This window comes from Camelina sativa, chromosome 2 (genome assembly GCF_000633955.1).
Source record: "Camelina sativa cultivar DH55 chromosome 2, Cs, whole genome shotgun sequence".
NCBI lineage: Eukaryota > Viridiplantae > Streptophyta > Magnoliopsida > Brassicales > Brassicaceae > Camelina > Camelina sativa.
The window spans coordinates 23,099,390-23,115,344 of NC_025686.1; the positions used below are offsets into that span (position 1 = coordinate 23,099,390).

Consider the following 15,955-nt stretch of genomic DNA (forward strand, 5'->3'; position numbering starts at 1 on the left):
ATGTCTTTACCTAAAGCGTCGCTTCTTAGAAACTTAAACCTCAAACTTGACAAGAAAGCTGCTTCCAAAGTCATAGATTATCTGCTATTCCCAAACCTTCCTCCCACTCTCCTTCAGATCTCAATCACTTCTTTATCTAGGAATTTTTTAGCTTTCCCAAAAAACTTTAAAGTTTTCCAAACACTAGTCGTCTTAAAACTCCAAGGCACTATTACTCTAGATGCTGTTGTTGTTTCTCCTGTTTGTTTCCAGTCCTTGAAAAGTTTGCATCTCATAAGTGTGTTGTTGTCATCCAAAACGTCTTTGGAGAGACTTTTATCGGCTTGTCCTGTTCTTGAAGATCTATTCTTCGAAACAAATAGCTATAATCGCACCTACCCTTTCACCATATCAGTACCTTCTCTACAGAGATTACACATCACTGACCATGTCCATTATTCTAATTACGGTGACCTAAAATTCGAGATTAATGCTCCTTCTTTGAAGTACTTAAAGATGATGGAATGGAGTGGTTGTATTAAATTCGTTGAAGATATGCCGAAGTTGGTGGGTGCAAAAGTTACACTTTCAAAATCCCAAGCTGAGAAGTTGATCAGATTGCTTACCTCGGTAGAGTTTCTTTCAATAAAAAATAGACATCCTTCAATGGTGAGTTACTACCATATTGGTAACTAGATAACCCTTCTCGGTCTTGTTTTATTTGAAAGATGGCATTTTATATGCTTTTGGAGTTTGGTAATAACTAAATAATGTTGTGGAGTGCAGGTTCTACCTCTTGCCAATGGAATTTCTCATCAGCTACTTCGTCTGAAACTAGATATTTACCACAAACTTCCGCTTAATCTGCTTCTGCATTTGCTCAAACATTCCCCTAAACTACAAGTTCTCAAGCTTCACGTGGTATTGAAAAATGTTTCATTTAATTTCCCTTTTTAGTTACTTACTGATCTCTGTTTCAAGAGAGCTTAAAATGCATTATATATGTTTCACAGAACCATTTTAGTTATACGACCCGAGGGACCGAGGATCAACTTCCTCCAGTCTCTGCACCGATCTTGGTTCCTGAATGCGTATCCTTCCATCTTGAAACTTTTGAATTGAGAAGCTTTGTAGGAAGAGAGGAAGTGAAAGAAGTCGTCGTTTACATTCTGCAAAACGCTCGTCACTTAAAAACCGCTTCAATCCTTATATATTCAGAAGGTCCTCCAGGTGGGGAGAATGATCCGATGCTGATCAAGGAGTTGAAATCTATCTCTTTGGCTTCGAAGTCGTGTCAGCTTGTAGTTCGAGTTTAAAACATATGGTTTTAACTCTCACTCTAATCTATATTTTGATGTGAAAATCTGAATATGCAATGTCAGCTTGTAATATTTTTGACCTTTTTAGATGATTTTGGTTCTGATAAAATTATATGTCGGAGATGCCTTACGGTTTAAGTCGCTCATGTATTGGGAGAGTTAGGACATCTTCAGGTTTATTGCATGTGAGCTAACAAAATACTCTTTACCAAAGATTAAAAATGTTGAAGTTGAGTAATTAATTGAATGTGGATGACTGGATTCTTCTTATTCTACTATATTAATTGAGAAGTACAAATATGAAACTAACCTTAATATGTGTAAAAAATTACATTTAATTGTCATTAGAAAAATTTAATTAAGATTAATTAATTAATTAAATAAATATAGTTAATTAAAAACGAAAATTAGGATATATAAAATAAAATAAATTGTAGAAAAGTAAAAAAATAAAATCTATTAGAATCAAAACTAATTCATGCTTAAAAGGAAATTAACAGTTAAGATTTTAAAAATCTAATCAAATAAAATCTATATAAACACAAATTTTATCAAAAAACTTTTCCAGCACATATTAAATTTTTTATCAAAAATCTAATTAAATAAAATATATAACAGTTTTCTTAGATTTTAAAAATTAATAAACAAAAAAGTAAAAGATATAGATATATTATCTTATCTATTTTTAAAAGTTATATTTTTTTCTTTTAGCCACCATTCTTTAGGAAAATAAAACTAAGTTGAGATTTAAATATATTCAATGCTGAAAGGTTTTTATTACAGACAGAAAAAGGAAGTCACAGAAAGAAAAACAATGAATGTTGTTTTTAAAGAGGTTTTTCAGAACCTTTACTAGCTACATTTAATTGCTCTTTTTACATGTTAGTTATATTTTTTTATTCACTTCACAACTATACTAAAAATTGTGTTTAATTGACAAAGCTTAAAACAATTTTATTCATTACATGCAAATGTTTTATTGACAGGTTTCCAATAAACATTTTTAAAATACAAAAATTTTAATATAAGCAAACCGAATTTTTAATCACAAACCATTATAGATAACATAATAACAAAATAAATTATTACAAATTTTCATCAAAAAAAAAATAATCAGCCCGCGGTTTTCCGCGGGTTAGTACCTAGTTCTAGTTAGTCTTTAATTTAATTTTTGACACAAATCAAAGAGAAGTTATTAAGGTGAGATCTTTCCACTTTTTTTTTTTTAATTTACATATTCTCCAAATGTGTGCATAATAAATCTTAACTTATCTTACGTGATTAAAAAAAAAAAACCCAAAAAGACTTAGAAAAAGATTAACAGAAAAAACAGAGTTTCATATCTGTCATTCTAATCTTATGCGCATGCTCCTCTACGCGTGAGCGAAAAACTAAGATTTTTTTTCTTCTTTTTTTTTTCTTAATATTCTTCCATCAGATCTACATTATTATGTGAAAATCAAAATCTGAATATGCAATGTCACCTTGTAACATTTTTGACCTTTTTAGATGATTTTTGTCATTTGTGTCTTCTTCTTATTCTAGTTAGTCAAAAAGATCTGTAGTGATAAATATATAGAACTTAAATTTAATTTTTGACACAAAATCAAAGAGAAATTATTAAGGTGAGATTTTTCCACTTTTTTTTTTCTTTTTTAATTTACATTTTCTCCAAATGTACAGTACATAATAAATTTGATCTTATCTTATGTGATTATAAAAAAAAACAAAAAGACTTATAAAAAAGATTAACAAAAAAACAGAGTTTCATTTCTTCATTCTAATCTTATGCGCCTGCTCTCTACGCGTGAGCCAAAAACTAGGGTTTTTTTTTTTTAATATATTCTTCCATCAGATCTAACAATATGGCGATGGATGATGCAAGATCTGGAACCGAAGAGGTTACGTACGAAGATAGGATCAGCCAATTACCTAACGATTTGCTTTTCCGAATACTCTCACTAATCCCGGTAAGCGCTGCAATGTCCACAAGTCAATTGTCTAAACGATGGAAACCTGTATGGAAGATGTTGTCAACTCTTGTGTATGATGAAAAATCTTGTCCCAACGTTGGTTCCGTTGGAGGTTTTGTCCAATTCTGTGGCAGGTCCTTGCAATTACATGATGCCCCACTTCTCAGAACCCTAAATCTCAAACTTAGGAAACACTCTGATTCCTTAGATTCTCTGTTTTCATCCCCAAACACTATTCATTCCTCTCTCTTTGAGATCTCAATCTCTTCTACTACTTATCCTTGTTATTACAGTACTATCAGTTTCCCAAAGAACCTTAATGTCTTCCAAACACTAGCTGTCTTGAAACTACAAGGACATATTCTTGTTGATGTTGTTAAGTCTCCGTTTGCTTCCAATCCCTGAAAATTTTGTACCTTATATGTGTTAAGTTCGAGTCTGAAAACTCTTTCTCCACTCTTTTATCGGCTTGTCCTGTTCTTGAAGATCTCTTCATCCAAAGAACTTGCAGTGTAGGCAGTTTTGTGTTCACCATATCAGTCCCTTCTCTACAGAGATTATCTTTCACTAAAGAACAAAGCTATTATGCTGACGACAAGGCCATCGTCGAGATTACTGCTCCTTCGTTGAAGTACTTGAAGATCTTCGATCGCGTAGGTTGTTACAGTTTTGTTGTGGATATGCCTAAGTTGGTAGAGGCAGATGTTAAAGTTAATCTGTCAAAGAATGAGAAGCTTCCTAAAGTTCTTACCTCAGTTGGACATCTTTCCCTAGATTTGTATCCTTCAATGGTAATTCACTTCTTTCTTCTCCCGCAAGCTTGATTATGATTTCTTTAAAGATAACACTATAACCTTTGTTTTCTTGTTTAGGTTTTTCACCTTACAGATAGATTCATATCCAAGCAGCTTCTTCATTTGGAGTTAGACATTTACGACAACTTTAGGTCCAATTTACTTATGAGTTTGCTGAAAGATGTACCGTCGTTACGAGCACTCAAGCTCAACCACGTAAGTAAAAGTCACAGTCTCCAATTTATTAGCATTGTGTTTTGAGAGCTTTGAATTGATCTAATACAATGTCTTTTGTTTCTGAGCAGCAACATCCCAACTATACTCTCGATGATCAACCATGTTCAGTCTCTAAACCGAGCTCGGTTCCTGAATGCTTGAGCTTCCATCTCGAGACTTTTGAGTGGATAGGCTACGGAGGAACACATGAAGAGATAGAAGCTGCGGCGTACGTTTTGAACAACGCTCGTTGTTTGAAGAATGCTACAATCTCTCTGTATTCAAGGGGCATGGAGAATGATCAGTTGATGATTAAAGAGTTGGAATCTATGTCTAAGGCTTCAACCATGTGTCAGCTTTTAGTTAAATTTTAGAATTTTCTCATAGATTTGGGTCATCATATCTTGGATTTGAACTTTTAGAAAGAGATAATTTTTATTATTCGAATCTGAATTTGCATAAGAATTATTAAACTTTTCCCCCTTTTTATTAGCGTTTTGATTGTATGAAAAACTATGGAACAAAGGGAGTTTCTTTTCTTGTAAACAGTGAAGCTTGTTACTTTATAAATTGTTGCATTTTCTGGTTCTTCCTCTGTTCACCTTCAGAGAGGTTCACCACCAACTCTTCTCACTTAGGTCAGGACCTTCTTGTATCACTTCTACAAGTTGCAGGTCCGTTCCCTCTATATATATATATATCTCTTTACTTCTCTCACTCTGTTTTACTCTCTGTTTTGTCTAAGTAAAAACAAAAAAGAAGCTTAGAGGGATAGCACTTTGATTGTCTACATTTTTAATATTGATCACAAGGATGGTTCTTACAACATCATCAAACCACACATATACTCCTCATACTAGGTATGATCATCACAAGTTTTAGGCTAAGATTACAAGCAAAAGACTACTGATCACTCTTACATATCTAACCACTCCAACAACTTACTTATCTTAACTAATCTTAGCTAACTTAGTTCTACCAACATACTGATACGATTGAGATTCTTCTTTGATATTATAACTTGAACAATAATGAATCCCAATTAACTCAACCTACTCTTATAACCCCTTACTTTATTAGTTTGCAAGTATGTAAATTATCATTGGTTTCAAAAACAAAAAAAACAAAAGTATATATGTAAATCATCATCAAATACTCATCTAATCCAATTTTATAATTAAGAAGGTCCAAATAGTAATTATATTGCTGCATAGGAAGATTAGAAACTAAAAAAAAATGGTTTTATCCTTTATTGATCTAAATAAACATGAGAAGATTACATCATTGACGTGATTGACCACATCTTATTTTTCCAAAAGAAAAAATAGCAGAAATATAATATAATACTAACTCGCTAGTACTTATTATGGATAAAGTCTTCGTGCATCTCACTAAAGAGACAGACTAGTTTGAGCGTGATACGTAGGTAGAGTTTTCCGGGAAACAACGAGGGCCAACAGTTATCATTAATCCCGTTAAGCGTTTTGCAACAAGTACGTCTCAATCCATGAAACTTTCCTTTGAACATCCCACCAATTGCTTCAAAACAACCTTCCACGCTCTTGATCGCCCCGATACATTCTATGGGATGTAACCCTTTTGGATCGACTTCTACTTCTTTCGTCAACACCATCGCCTTGTTTTCTTCGTAGTTTGAATCTGATATTTCACTAGCCAATGAAGGCATGACTATCAAACCAAAGAAGATAGTGGCAAAAAGAATTGAGTTTTTTTGAGCCATTTCAGAGAAAAGAAAAGAATAGATAAGAAATGTATATATGTTTTGAGTGTGTTTAGAATGACTCTTCTTTGTGAACTTGTTGTGTTTACAATGATCTCAAAGAGGGTTAATTTATACTAGTTGAGTGTGAGCCTGAGAGGTATAACGAGCCCTTGATTTTAGGAGTATTAATGTCTATAACAATTGTGAAGTCTGATTTAATTTGAACTGTTTGTGGTCTGTATCTCCATAATTAAAATTTAAAAAATCATTTTAGTCATAAAAATATGCAATTTTGGATCTCGTGAGAGTGCATCTAATAAATGGTCATCAAATCCCTTGCAAATAACAAAATCGAATAACATGATTTGTCTAATTGATATGATAGGATTATGTTGTAAAGTGCATATTGACATATGGTGTCATTGTGTTATATAATAGCCAAACTTACCAAACATGGTATTTTCTAGGAGGTGGTAACACCAACAGTAAATTCAAAAACACTCTGTCTTAGCCTTTCAAATGGTTTTACAATGATTCTGATTACAGGTATACAATGTTATAAAAATTTATCCGTTGGTAATCAAAAGTATTATTAGCTTTTAAATTTATTTTTAACTCTGTGACATATGAGTTTCTATTTTTCTTGAACAGAAAATAAGCAGAGGAGCTTCTTCTAAAAATAAATTGTTTACTTTTTCATTGAAAAATTATTTAGGTTATATAATACATCACAATACAATATATATATATATATATTGTGTGTATATATATAATATTATAATAACGTGATTCTGTATGATTTAAGTCATATCTTTCAGGGGTTTTATTCAGAGAAACAGAGTAGATGGAACAGAGGAGTTCTGTATTACTGTATGTGAGTAACATAATTTTAAAGATCCATAATGTATATTTTACATTTATTTTTTGTCAAAATTTTGAAACGTCATTAAGATTATTTTGTCACATACAATGATACACACGCATATACGTGGCTTTGATTTTGAGATGATGATGGAGAAACACTAAAATTTCTTCATCAATATGATAATTTTTTTTTTGTTGATAATTTTTAAAAAATCAAATATGATAATTATTGGAAAGTTTATTTAATCAATGGTTAAAAGTACGAGTACGACTTATGGTTCTTACCTACCGGAGTTTTTTTTTTTTTTTTGGTAGGAAAGGGGAGACAATGTCTCCTATTATTTATTCAAAAGCAAAACTTAAATACAAACTCGTCGGGGGACCGCGGTACCGCCCAAGTCGTTCTTACCTACCGGAGTTGATTCCAAGTAATAGTGTTGGCTATGTGTAGAAATAGAATCTTGTCGAACCAAATTATGTAAAAAGAAAAGGAAAGGAACATTTGCTATAAAATATGAAAATGTTAAATGACGTATGTACATATACATATATCAAGAATTTGCTATAAAATATATAGAGAATGTTAAATGGCATATGTGCATATATACATATATCAAGAGTCGCAAATTAATATATAAAACGAAAAAAACAAAAGCTTAGGGTTTTACTTCTCTGAAGAACCTTCTTCTTAATCAACTCGTCAGCTACAAAATTAGGGTTTTTTCCATCTTTCATATCTAACGATTGTGCGATGAAAGCTCCAAGATTAGGAAGTGAAGAGGTTTTATGTTCAGATAGGATTAGTCACTTACCTGACGATTTGCTTTTCCGAATACTTTCGTTTATTCCGACAAGACATGCCATCTCCACGAGCTTATTGTCTAAACGATGGAAGTTTGTGTGGAAGATGATGCCAACACTTGATCTTCATGAATACTCTATTTCCAAAATTGACTCCCTTCATTTTGAAAATTTTTGTGGCATGTACTTGCAATCACTTGAAGCTCCGGTTCTTACGAGTTTGAATCTCACAGTTAGGAGTTATAGTAGAAATATTACAGATCGTCTGTTATCAAAAATTCAGTCCACTATTCTGGAGATCACAATCACTTCTAATTGTCCAATATTCATTTCTATCAGATTCTCATGGTATCTTAATTTCTGCCAAACACTTGTCGTGATGAAACTCCAATACATTGAAGTTGACATTGAAGTTGTGGATATTTTAACCCCGGTTTGTTTCCGGTCCTTGAAATGTTTGCATCTCACCGACGTGATATACTCACGCAAAGAATATTTTCCCACACTTTTATCAGCATGTCCTGTTCTTGAAGATCTAAATCTCATCATCGAAACAATCCGCTGTAACCGTCTTGACTCGTTTACCATATCTGTCCCTTCCTTACAGAGATTGTCTATATGTGAAGAGACATTCTCCGGTGGCCGCACCATGTATGAGATAAATACTCCTTCTTTGAAGTACTTAAAACTTTCGGGTCGTCTCTGTTGCTTTAAGTTTGTTGAGGATATGCCCATGTTAGCTGAGGCACATATTAAAACTTTTGATTATGAAAATAAGAATAAGAAACTCATGAGATTTCTTACCTCTGTTGAACGTCTTTCAATACACTTTTCCTTTTCAATGGTAAACTCATTACCTTTTTTTTTTTGATTGATCATTCTTTCCGCAATCACTTAGTTTTTTGAAGATGGTATTGTACTTTACGGCATGCAGGTTCTGGATCTTACAGATAGTTTCTTCCACCGCCTTCTTCATCTCGAGCTGTATTTGGACAACGGAACTCAAACATTCTCCTAATCTACAAGCTCTCAAACTCAACAACAAGGTAAATTAAAATGTTACGGTTTTCTTATTCAAAAAAAAAAAAGTTACGGTTTTACATTAAACGGCTCTCATTTGTTTGTTCTTTACCTAACTTAGATTGTCTTAATTGTTTCCACAGAAACCTTTAATTTCTCTCAACTATCAACCGAGATATGTTAGTAAACCGGACACTGTTCCTGAGTGCTTGACCTTCCATCTTGAAACTCTTGAGTGGCGAGGCTATGTAGGAAGATTGGAAGATAAAGAAATAGCTGAATACATTTTGGGAAACGCTCGTTGTCTAAACATGGCTATGATCTCTCGGTTTTTCCCCTCTGATCACTATCTCCATCGCAACGGCCTGAAGAAGGACCAGAGGATAGTGAAGGACCAGAGGATCATGGAGGAGTTAAAATCTATATATAAGGCTTCAACTTCATGTCAACTTGTAATTCAGCGCCAGCATTATCCATAGAATGTTTGTTTTAACTCTCAAAATTTTAAAGTTATTGATATGAATTTTATAGATTTAATGATAATATTACATGAAATTTGAATCATTATTAGGCTAAAAAACTGTTAGTATATAAGCCTTTTGAACTTTATTTAACTCTGCATCTGAAACAGAGCATGCGTGCGTCTAAAACATAGGAATCTTTTTGATGACGACCTACTTCTTTTCCAACTCGTCAGCTAGGGTTTTTTTTTCTTTCCATCCTTTATATCCAACAATTGGGCGATGAAAGCTCCAAAATTAGGAAGTGGACATAGTCCCAGGGAGTAGGAAAAACAGAACCTAGTTAACAAAGCTCTAGTGTTATTTACTTTCTACACTTTATTATTGACTCATCCGTATTTACGTCTTACCCAATCTTTTCAAAGTGGTCCCAGCAGCAAGCATTACGTACATTGTTTATGAAGCTATGAAGAAAAATATGGCTCTTGATTAGCCCAAATACGGGCGTGAAATTTTTCTCCGGTATACTTTGTTTTTTTGTTCCCAAGGGGTCACTCACTCTCTAGGTTATTATGTGAGATAACAAAAACAAGACGAGAGATTGTATCATGTCTGCTCGTTGATGTGTTCAAGATTAACTCACATCCCCAAAACGGATTTTGAATGAATGCACATCTCTCTCATTAATATTAACCAATTACACAATTTGACCGATAATAAGAGAGACGAGTATTGTTTAAATAGTTGGTAAAAGTATAGTTTTTGTTTACATAAATTATATAAGTTGACTTTGTAATACAGAAATAATTAGATATTTAGATAATAATTCACTTCATTTGAAGAGTTGTAAAGTGGTTGGTTGGGGTTCCGGCCTCCAAAGGATCAATACTTGAACTGTACTCAGAAAATTGCTGCAACAAAACATAGAGTCAAGGCACATGAAACTGGGATTATATATATAAAATAGAAAGATAAAATTGAGATGGATCATACTCCCAAGGGATGTCTCCGGCCATTCTCCAATTTTCATCGTTGTCTGTATACGTCAACGTATACTGATTTCTACATACACAGCTATTTCCGTCGCCTACTTAGAAAAAATAAATTATGTATGTGGTTTGTACATTTAATAAGTTTGTAGAGCTGATCAAAGCAGTACACCACTAAAACAAATCATTAGACTACAAAACAACACACTAGCACAAATCATTAGACTCCGAAACAACACACTAACACAAATAATTAGACTACATATTTTCTTTTACTTGTGTATTTGTATATCTTTGCAAAGTTTCTTATTTTATTTACTTTGAATATGCATCTGAACTAAGTACTTGTTTTTTCTTGTATAGTTTTGATGATAGCTTTCGAAAAACAAAATGTAAGATGATATATTTTACTTTTCTTCAACTAAAAACATTTTTTTTAAGTTACTTACAATTAACTGTCACTCCAAACATATTAGACAGATCATCTACGAGACACTTCTCGAACGCGAAAAGATGGACTTCCCCTACGACGTTTCCCTTATAATATACTTTGACCATTTGAGTAAAAGAAAATGAAGACTCCATTGATTGATGCCTTTACCTCAAAACCATATGTGATTCAAGTATTTATATTATAATTTATCATTATTATGATTGTTTATTGACAAAGTTATTTATTAAAACAAAAATCTAAGAAGATTTATTAGAAAGACAAGACTGCCTTTTCTTATTAAAAATATATTTAATTGATATTAATCGATGTCATTTAATAGATTTTCTTTAACATTTTTGAAGTGTATAAACTTAATGTCCATAACTGAGAATTTTGAGAATTTAGAGAGTTTTAGATTGTAGATTTGTAGCTTTTGAAGATAATTTTTTAGTTAAATAAAGTAAAATGTCTATACAAAATAATGAATAAACTCAGATTCATAAAATAATTAAATTAAAACAGGATCTCTAATTTTGTTGGGAAAGAAACATTATCTCTAGTTTCTTTAAAATAAAATATGATAATTAATCAATGGTTAAAAGTACAGCTTATGACAGTTTAGACTCAATAGCTCGGAGGATCGACGAGATAGCAACTCGTCGATTATTCTCGTTTATACTTGTAACTCGTTTAAGTCGAGTTGTAATCCGTCCTTTTGTGTCTCGGCATCAATATAATAAAAGAGAACTTCGACCCTCCTTTGACCGAACTAAACATACTAATTGTGACCGATCTGGACATCAACAATTTGGCGCGCCAGGAAGGGGGAGCCAAGTCAAAGTTTTCTAAAAAAATTGAAGAACGGACCTACACCGATTAGACGAGATGACAATAATTGACAAGGAAAAGAGCAAGGAAGGAAGCTCGTCGGGGGGGACGACTACCCCGGCAATGGAACAAACGGACCAGGCAGTCCTCCCCACGCCAGACGCTCCAAGAAAGGTCGTGACGGTCGACAGCCCGGAAAATTTTGTCATAGCTACAAACCTCACGACCCCGGTGACCGTAGAACCAACACAGGTCCCAACGCAGCTTACTTTGCTCAGCAATCAGCCCGTCTCAAGTATTGACGAACTGTTCCGCGGAATCTTAACACGCCTTGACCAGCAAGAAGAGCGAACCAACAGCCGATTGGATGCACTCACCGCGGCACAGTTTAACTCACAAGATGAAATCAACCATCTCAACAACGCTCGGCTCAACCCAGTGAACTTCACCGCGGTAAGAACAACGCCAGGGTCGTATGTGCAAACCAGCGGATTAGGATGTAATCCTGCCCAGCACCCTATCGAGCGAAATAACGACGTAACCGATCTAACGAAGGACGCCGAGCTAAAAGAAATCAAAGAGCAAATGAAAGAAATGGCCGCAATGATTCAAAAAGCAACGGATAAGGCACCCCAAGTCGGACTTATGCTCGAAGCAACACAGCGAACTCCGTTCTCTCGAAGACTCGCTACAACGACGGTCAGACGGGCAGTCAAGCCACGGTTGGGTCACTATGACGGAACGGTCGACCCGCGAGATTTCTTACTCACCTTTGGCGTAGCCCTTGGCCCTTTACAGTTCAGCCCGGCGGAATACGACGCTGGAGCTTGTCAAGTTTTCGCCGAGCATCTAACAGGAACCGCATTGAGCTGGTTCTCGAGACTCCCACCCGGATCAATCGATAGTATCAGGGAGCTGATAACCGAATTTTTGAAGCAGTTTTCTGTTTTGATCGAGGATAAGAATTCCCATGCCGACTTATACGCCTTAACTCAGCACAAGGGAGAATCGCTTCGGTCCTTTATAGGGCGATTCAAGGAAGTCTACGTCAACATTTCAATTCCGGACGCTGCCGCAATTGTCGCACTTCGAAATGCGCTCTGGTATGAATCTCGGTTCAAGGAAGAGCTGTCTTTAACGCACATCGAGACCGTAGCCGAGGCATTACTCCGAGCTGCAAAACACATTGGGCTCGAGGAAGAGAAAGCTATCAATGCTAAGAAGCATTCTTCGGAGGCAAGTGCGATACCCAAACAGCCAGTAGCCGCAGCTCCAAAAGTTGACTACGTCGAGCCTCGACAACATTTCGTCAAAAACCAAGATCGAACTCGCCGAACCTTTGCGATCGGCGAAAACAAGTATATACGGAAAGAGGGAGGTGAAAATAGTGCAACCCCGTACTGCGACTACCATCAGAGTACCACCCACGCAACTGACGAGTGTCATTACCTCCAGAAGGTCTTGATGGAGCGATACAAGAAAGGGGCAATAGTCGTCGAGCCCGACAGAAGCAAGACAACCCGACCTGGACGAAGCGACGCCAAGCGCGCCGAATATATCGCTCAAAAATTCGTAAAGGATTCAAAGGTACTAGCCGACCAAAGCGAAGACGAGATGGAAATTCAGAACCTACTCACCGAACGGCGCGAAGACAGCGGTAACAAAAAATGACCGCATACAGACCGCAAGCCCGACCAACGCCCTCCGACGATACGACGAATCAACATGATAATGGGCGGGCTAGCCGGATGCAATGATTCGGTCAGAGCGATCAGAGATTATACTAAGAAGGCTGAAATGATGTAATCTTGGCCGTCAAGGTTCGAGGCTGAAGGCATGCCAATCACTTTTGACGGAAAAGATCTAGAAGGTTTGGATTTAACGCATAACGATCCATTGGTCGTCGAACTCTTGATCGGCGAAAGTGAGGTGACGAGAATATTGATCGACACTGGAAGCTCAGTCAACGTCATCTTCAGAGACGTGTTGGCCAAAATGGAAGTCGGCGAACGGGACATTATGCCAGAATGTCACTCTTTAACGGGCTTCGACGGGGATCATCTTATGTCCGTCGGCACCATCACCTTACCAATCTTCGTTGGAGGGATAGCCAGATACTTCCGGTTCGCGGTTATCGACAAGCCAACGATCTACAACGTCATCCTTGGAACCCCATGGCTCCACAAGATGAAAGCCGTCCCGTCAACATATCATCAGTGCGTTAAGTTCCCAACTTCGAAAGGAATATACACACTGCGTGGCAATCAGCAAACCGCACGGGCTTGCTTCCTGATCGAGCATAAGCTTCGCACCGGAAAGAAATTATAGCAATCAAAGCAGCGGGTCAGCGACGATAGCGCGTCACCAACAGACGGAAAGCCGACTGCCGTCCAACAGGGCGTTGCCGCGGTCGAGGAGGTGAACCTAGACGAAAACGACAAGAAACGATGCGTGAATATCGGTACAGAGATAACAGCCGCCATGCGGAACGAGTTGATACTTTTCCTCAAAGCCAATATCTCGATGTTTGCATGGAGCGTGACTGATATGAAGGGGATCGATCCAAGTGTCACAACCCATGAACTCAATGCCGACCCAACGCATAAGCCGGTCAAGCAAAAACGGCGCAAGTTAGGTCCCGAACGATCACAAGCAGAGAACGACGAAGTTGACAAACTCCTTGGCGCCGGGTCAATTGTAGAAGTGAAATATCCCGAGTGGTTAGCTAACCCGGTGGTCGTCAAAAAGAAGAATGGAAAGTGGCGAGTTTGCGTCGATTTTACCGATCTTAACAAAGCCTGTCCAAAAGATAGTTTCCCATTGCCAAGAATTGATCAACTCGTCGAGGCAACCGCCGGCAACAACCTATTAACCTTTATGGACGCCTTCTCTGGTTACAACCAGATTCTAATGCACGACCAGGAAAAAACGTCGTTCATCACGGATAGAGGGACCTACTGTTATAAAGTTATGCCCTTTGGCCTGAAAAACGCAGGAGCGACGTACCAACGGCTAGTCAACAAAATGTTCGCCGAGCAACTCGGCCGGACTATGGAGGTTTATATCGACGACATGCTCGTCAAATCTCAACGTGCAAAGGATCATATCACTCATCTCCGACAATGTTTCGACACCCTAAACAAGTATGGGATGAAGCTGAACCCAGCCAAATGCACCTTTGCAGTTAAGTCCGGCGAATTTCTTGGGTACCTGGTAACCAGACGAGGCATCGAGGCGAACCCAAAGCAAATTAAGGCAATCATCGACTTGCCACTACCAAAGAATGCCAGAGAAGTTCAACGACTAACCGGACGGATCGCCGCCCTAAATCGTTTTATATCCAGATCGACCGACAAGTGTCTACCATTTTACCAGCTTCTCAAAACCAAGGGCAAGTTCGAGTGGATCGAAGCCTGTCACAGCGCGTTCAACGAGCTAAAGAGCTATTTATAGACCCCACCGATCTTAGCGAAGCCGGAGCTCGGCGAAATCTTATTCCTTTATATTGCGGTCTCAGAGTCAGCTGTCAGTGATGTACTCGTTAAAGACGATCGAGAAGAGCAACGACCCGTCTTTTACATAAGCAAATCACTCGACGACGCGGAAACTCGCTACCCGACAGACGAGAAGGTTGCCCTAGCAGTCATCACGTCCGCAAGGAAGCTGCGACCGTATTTTCAGTCGCATATTGTCGCTGTCCTGTCCAACCAGCCTTTACGGTCTATACTGCACAGCCCGAACCAATCGGGTCGATTAACGAAATGGGCAATCGAACTTAGTGAGTACGACATCGAGTATCGAACTCGTCCGGCTGCGAAGTCCCAAGTACTCGCCAATTTTTTGATCGAACTTCCGTTTGGGGAAGCCGAACCAACACCCATTGACCCGTCAGACGACCGGTGGATCCTGCATGTGGACGGAGCATCCTCTCATCTTGGATCAGGAGTAGGGATTCGACTAACCTCGCCGACTGGTGAAATTTTGGAGCAATCCTTCCGTCTCCGATTCCAAGCAACCAACAACGTCGCCGAGTATGAAGCACTCATCGCCGGTCTAAAGCTCGCCAACGGAATGCAGATCAAGCGGATAAGAGCCTTCTGCGACTCTCAGCTCGTCGCCAATCAGTTCAGTGGAGAATATGACACCAAAAGCGAACCTATGGCCGCCTACCTTGATGTCGTTAGGATTTTGTCAAAACGCTTCGACGAATTCGAGCTCATCAAAATTCCCAGAGGAGACAATGCCCCGGCCGACGCTTTGGCAGCACTCGCTTCAACATCGGATCCCGACCTTCGGTGAATCATCCCGGTAGAAAGCATAGATACGCCAAGCATAAGCGAAACATACCCCAAGACTTGCCTCGCACTCCACCAGCCCAATGAAATTAGGACGACTTATCGAACGATGAGGTCACGCCGAGGATGCGAACCTGCATCAGACAGCGACGTGACAGATTGGCGAGTCGAAATCCGAGCATACTTGGCCGATGGCAACGTGCCGACAGACATATGGGCTAAACGAAGATTAAAAGCCAAGGCCGCCCACTACACCTTAA

The 15,955-nt window shown here is 37.6% G+C and overlaps 3 protein-coding genes, 1 long non-coding RNA gene and 1 pseudogene across 4 annotated transcripts; 4 read left to right on the plus strand and 1 right to left on the minus strand.

Annotated features, from left to right (window-relative positions):
• LOC109127057 (putative F-box/FBD/LRR-repeat protein At5g56810) lies at positions 1-1,295 on the plus strand. The gene is made up of 3 exons (XM_019231272.1): positions 1-648; positions 766-900; positions 993-1,295. The coding sequence occupies exons 1-3, from the start codon at positions 1-3 to the stop codon at positions 1,293-1,295; spliced, it is 1,086 nt and encodes a 361-aa protein (XP_019086817.1).
• Positions 3,075-4,851, plus strand: LOC104733637 (annotated as a pseudogene).
• On the plus strand, positions 7,620-9,168 carry LOC104756084 (putative FBD-associated F-box protein At5g56820). Its single transcript, XM_019231276.1, is given in 4 exon segments — positions 7,620-8,513; positions 8,604-8,668; positions 8,670-8,715; positions 8,833-9,168. Coding segments are annotated over 4 exon segments (1,341 nt in total).
• Positions 9,883-10,718, minus strand: LOC104733645. The gene is made up of 3 exons (XR_759045.1): positions 10,589-10,718; positions 10,144-10,237; positions 9,883-10,061 (listed from the first exon to the last, which is right to left on the minus strand). It is a non-coding gene; the product is annotated as an uncharacterized LOC104733645 (long non-coding RNA).
• Positions 13,237-15,699, plus strand: LOC109127059. The gene is made up of 3 exons (XM_019231279.1): positions 13,237-13,596; positions 13,729-14,791; positions 14,918-15,699. Exons 1-3 carry the CDS (start codon positions 13,237-13,239, stop codon positions 15,697-15,699), a joined length of 2,205 nt encoding a protein of 734 aa, XP_019086824.1.